Source organism: Pagrus pagrus (genome assembly GCF_965226575.1).
Source record: "Pagrus pagrus genome assembly, chromosome: 21".
Taxonomy (NCBI): Eukaryota; Metazoa; Chordata; class Actinopteri; order Spariformes; family Sparidae; genus Pagrus; species Pagrus pagrus.
Genome location: NC_140208.1, coordinates 22,758,099 through 22,763,865, shown reverse-complemented (window position 1 = coordinate 22,763,865; position 5,767 = coordinate 22,758,099). Strand labels below are relative to the sequence as shown.

General features: G+C 36.6%; 1 protein-coding gene across 1 annotated transcript; it reads right to left on the bottom strand.

Annotated features, from left to right (window-relative positions):
* Positions 1–1,935: 1,935 nt before the first annotated feature.
* LOC311250221 (sulfotransferase 2B1-like) lies at positions 1,936–5,274 on the bottom strand (the record flags this gene model as incomplete). The annotated part of the gene is made up of 6 exons (XM_084341799.1): positions 1,936–2,194; positions 2,402–2,579; positions 3,497–3,591; positions 3,761–3,887; positions 4,008–4,216; positions 5,154–5,274. 6 exons carry the CDS (start codon positions 5,272–5,274, stop codon positions 2,085–2,087), a joined length of 840 nt encoding a protein of 279 aa, XP_084197925.1. The 3' UTR covers positions 1,936–2,084.
* Between the last annotated feature and the right edge of the window lie 493 nt (positions 5,275–5,767).

Below are 5,767 nucleotides of genomic sequence, written 5' to 3'. Positions count from 1 at the left end.
CTCAGCTAGCCTAGTGGTGCATTCACACATACGAAAAATATAGGAAATGCAATAGTCTTTGCAAGAATAATGATCAAGAGCAAACATGAGTGGCGTGAACGTTTGTCATTAATAGTGATATAGGTCTACATATATAGAAATGTGTCTTAGCTGGACACAAACAGACAACGAGACCGTCGAGTTTACAAGTTTCACAAAGATCTAGCTGAGGATGATATTAGACGGTTTTTCTTACAGGTAGCGTGAATGGGGCATTGTGATCAAAAACAATGACGGCAGTATTCGTAAAATTGTAACCGTATCATGAATAACATGCCTAATAATAATATTAATAAGAACAATAACAACAACAACAATGATATGATGGTAATAATAATAATAATAATAAGAAGAAGAAGCAGGAATCGGTATGCATATTTTAATTAAAATTACATTTGATAGCTGACACCACCAAATGCACTTTCTAAGTAACTCTTAGTTACCGTAGGCTACTGAATATACTACGTGTATACAGTACAGTTATATATATAAATATATATACATACCAAAAAACTGTCAAAAAGCAAAACCAAACAGAAATGTATTCATCAATCAACATACCATAACATAATGACTTAATATAGCTATAAAGTAATAATGAAGACATTATTGTAAGCTCAGCTGTCTTAATGATTTTACACATAATAATTGTTGGTTTTGTTGTGAAAATTGATAATATATAAGAAAAACTGAGCTGTTGTTGTTTTGGATGATTAAAAATAAACACTTCAGATCATAACCCTGGTTCCATTTGACAGCAGGGATTTTCTCATACTCATCCAGTGCCCAATAAAATTCAAATTTTAACTATAGAAGTGAATTTGAAAGTCTCAGCTGAACACCATTAATCGTTGTGGTGGATTACAAAGTAAATCGATTAAAGTGTCAAGGTAAACTCAGGTGGATCTTCATCTTCACTGATCTTCACTGAAATAGGAACAAATCTTTCTCAGAAATCAAAAGGTACAATTTGTTTTAGTAAGGTGGTATTAAATGTGTTTACCCCATTTAAATTTGGTATATTTCATTCTGTCACTGTAAGCGGCATCAAAGTACTTCACTTCTGCTGCTGTTAGTTGGGTTTTCCAGTAGTGGGAGTAATAGCCTATCAACAGCGACTGGATTACTATGCAGTTTGGCACAGATTTCCCTGCCATGATAATAAATTTGAATGATTTCTGATTCCCTAACATTTCATCTAGTGTCTATCACCGAAATGTCTCAATGTCTAATGAATGGATTGCCCCAAAATGTAGTAGAGATATTCCTGGTTCCCACAGGATGAATCTCTGACATTTCCTTTTGTGCAACCATGATGAATAAAAAAAACGTAATGTATTGATTGCCATGAAATTCATGGTACAAAGAAAGAAAGAAAGAAATAAAGAAAGAAACAGCAGTTTTCCTGTGTCCTTGATTTCCACGTAACAATACTGACACCTGCTGGTGATAACCATCATACTACAACTGAATCTGGCATAGATGGCAGTGTGAGATGGTGCACTTCTGAAGTAATGACCAAGCAAATTAATAATAATAATAATAATAATAATAATAATAATAATAATAATGATAATTGAAGTGGGGTTTCTGCTTAATTTATAACCAGTCTGCCCAAAACTTTGTTAGAAAATTAGACTGATTTGCCAAAGTGATGGGAATTGGTGAATATATATGGTTATATACTTATACTTAATATACTTTAATGACCTAAAAAGGTGATTATACATTTGATTATTAGTGTGATCAATATAGCAAATATATATATATATATACATTTTAATCCCATATGAATGTATATTTGACATCTTGCTTTGGACTCTATTGATCTGTCTACGAGAAAGATAAAACATTCAAGGACAATTAGAGAACTTGACATGAAGTTGTTGGTTTTAATGTAATTTCATTGTAATAATCAGATCCTCTGCTGCTTCCACAGACCTCATGAACCATACAGAACATCTCAGTGAACAATAATCAACTGCATCATCTTTACAGGTTTCTGTGCATCATTGTATGGTGGAATGACTGTCATGAGGTGTGTCTTAATCCCATGCAAATTTATATTTGACATCTTTCATTTGGTCTTTGTAAACTGCATCAAAGTTCTCTGCTTCTGCCACAGTGAGTTGGTTTTTCCAGTCTCCAGTAATTCCTGAAACACAACATGCAAGATGATCATAGTGCAACTGTAGAAACGACGTGTGGCCCTATTTTCAAATACAGATTTTATGTAATAAATAATGTATATATAATAATGTATCTTTCATAAAGATAGTGTGTTTGGCTCTATGCTTTTCCCAATAACAGTGGAAATGAAATAGGACTGTGTATACTGTACGCATTATTTGTTGAAACTCACCTTTCCTCATAAATTCAGACTTAGGCACGCCTTTAGTTTCAGGAGGAACCGTAGAGAAGTTTGAGTTGTTGGTCCTCATGTTCTTGAACAGACAATGGTCTGCTATGTTCTCGATCACCTCATCGTCCAAAGGTATCTCCAAGAACTGAGCGATTCTGGACACAGAGTCCTTCAGGTCCTGCAATAAACAGAAACAAACCATCTCTTATCAGAGGATTTTATGGGTTCAGGCCTACATTTAACCACACTGGTGGAAAGACTCTTGATGACAATGTCTGTGGGTCGGTCCACCACATTGGTTCAGGCGGAAATATATCTCAACAAGTATTGCACTGAAATATACAGATATATACAGCCATGTTTCCATAAAGTGTCAAGCTAACTTTTAAAAGTTTGCAAAAGATCAAACAAATCAAAATATAAATCTGGTGCGTTCCCATTAACTGTTTTGAGTAATGAATTAGCCACATAAAGCTTAATTTTGTCGGAGCATGACAAGCTATAGGCTCAGAGTTTTTTCAGTGAATCTGTTTCCATCAAACATTTTGTGCATTAACTGATTCACAAAAAGACAAAATCCACCTCAACCGAGCGTACAAAGTTTTTGGGGATTTTGCCGTTTCTGTATAATTTCTAATGTGATATTCATCAAAATGCTTCATGGAAACACGGCGATTGTCCCCAGAGGATAAATTGTAAAATCTTTGACCCCCCAGACCTTTTATCTAGCACCATCATCATGACAACATTTCTGCAGTAGGATTGAGGACCCAAATGCAGACACTGAGGCAGAACAGGTCAAAGGAAAAGGACTTCACTGTTGGACAAGTGGATAACCAGAGCTCAGAGTTCAGCTCAGCCACAGTCTGACCTTCAGGCCACTGAGCAGCTCCACTGGATCAGTTGTGGTTAACGGCTTTGCTCAAGGGCACCTCAGTGGTAATGAGGGAGGGGCAAGCACTGCCTTCCCCACCCACATTAGTCCTGTCTATCTGGGGATTTGAACCACCAGACCTCCAGTCACACGTTGCTTCTTTAACCTCTAGGCTACCACTGCACACTGCCCAAACCTTGAGGCATTGTTAAAAGTCTCACCATTATCATCTCTTCATAGGAGATGTGCATCATGTGCTCTTTATCCTCAGCATTCAGCCAGCTCTTCACATGATCAAACCATGAGCCATAGATAACTAGAAGAAAAAGAAAATTACAAACACTACAATATCATGACTGAACATTATTGGTGATACTAGGAGGGTGACTCCATCTATCAGTGAAATGCAGTTCAGGTTACTGTCACTTACTCTATTGTGTGTTATGATAAGAAGTAAATATACTGAAATGAGTTTGAAAAAAAACCTTTTCCATCAAGGAACTTGTGGAGAAACTCGCTCTGTGGACCTGGGTTGAGATGATAGGAGGCCTTCTCAAAATAGTGAAAGGCAGATGTGAACACATCTTTTGGGTTTCTCATGACATTGATGACCTGGAATGATGTTGTCACATTCATCATTAACATGGCTGTTTGTATGACACCAAAGGTAGAATGTGCATCAATGAAAAGAATGATGATAATAATCAATGACAAACTTCATGGCAGATTTACCCTTGGCTTAACTTGGAAGAAAGATGGTGGCATCATGTTGTACTGTACATGTGCAGTAAACAGTCGTGGAGACGGCCTCTCTTCAAGGTTGAGGGAAAATTTCTGGCATTCCTCCAGCCAGGGGACACGCTCCCAGTTAGGAGACTGGAGACAGGCCGGATCACCTCCACTGACTATCAGAGGGACAATCTCTTGTGACCATGTCGTACCTGCGAGCAGGACAGGAGAATTTCTTTGACTTATTAGTTTATCATTTCAGCCTCGTTCAGACTTTCAACAGAGTCCAACAGTGAATAAATCATTCCAAATCAAATTAACAAGCTAGATGTTGTACGCCTTTGTTCGTGTGCAGTATTCTTTCTTATGTTCACATCCAGTTTAAATGGAATAAAATAGTCATTTGGTGACTGAAAATGTACCATTGTAATGAAGTATTACGATGTTTTTAGTAATGAGTATACCAGATGTTTGATATGGTTTAGATCTACAGGTGCTGAGGTAGTTTGCATTTACAGGTTTTAGTGGAGTGCTCAGACTGCCTTTAACTCCTCCCATTAAATGCACTGCAGTTAGAAATGCAATAGTGATGGTTAAATGTTAACAACTTACTCATGAAAAGTAATGTGAAATAACACAACATAAAGACACGCAATTAACAGCAGTCGTTTTCAACCTGGTAAATGTTGTACTTTTTACTCCATTTATTTATCTAAATGTACTCATTTTAATCGTAACTACACAGTAACTATGTATGCATATATATATATAGTTACTGTGTAGTTACTATATATATCTATATACAGTATTTATATATATATATATATATATATACATACATATACAGTACATATACATATATATATATATATATATGAAATACTCTTGAAGTATTTCAGAGTCTCTGAAGTGTGCATTCCTTTAAGGAGATAGATCCCCTTGTACACGCTGTATAACTCTGCTTCAGTCATAGTTCAGAGAGAACACTTAATAGATAACTTTACAAATTAAGAAAGTCCCTGTTAAACTGTTCTTAAGGAGATTTTTCATTTTTAAGGTACTTGGATTTATTCAAGTATTTCCATTTATTTCTACTTTGGACTACATAGTATATATGCAAACATTAGAGAAGTAAGGATAACTGCGTACCTGACTTGGGATATGTTGCAATGATGATATCATCTGGCCGAAAAGAAAACTCCTCAAAGTATTTCAGAGTCTCTGGAGTGTGCGTTCCATGAAGGACATTGAATAACTCAGCTTCAGTCATAGTTCAGAGAGAACACTTAGGAGATTCCCTGTAGTTAGTATCAGATAGACTGTCTTGTCTTTACCTTTATAGGGATTTCTGTCACTCTACTGGCAAAACATGTATGTCAGGTTACACTTGTGCACCAAGGCGGGATGCGGCAGGTGGGCCTGAGGGCCTCATTTTAATTACCAGATCAGTCAGTGTAGAAAGGAGAAAGAGGATGACGCTTCACAAGGACACATTAACAGACAAGGACGCACATTGAGAAAGTCTGATGTTAAACATTTGACGTCAGGAACGTTTAAACCATGAGATAAGACCGGATCAAAGGTATGATCTTTTGAGTGAGTTGGTCCACACAGAGCACGTGCTACATGAAAAGACTTTGAAGTTTAAAAACTCCAGGTCCAGCGGGTCCACAGGGTTGTCTTGGATATCAAAGTCTTAATAATCGCAATACAGAATACGATGAGGTTTGAAGCCAACAAACTAATGTTCACATGCCAACCTC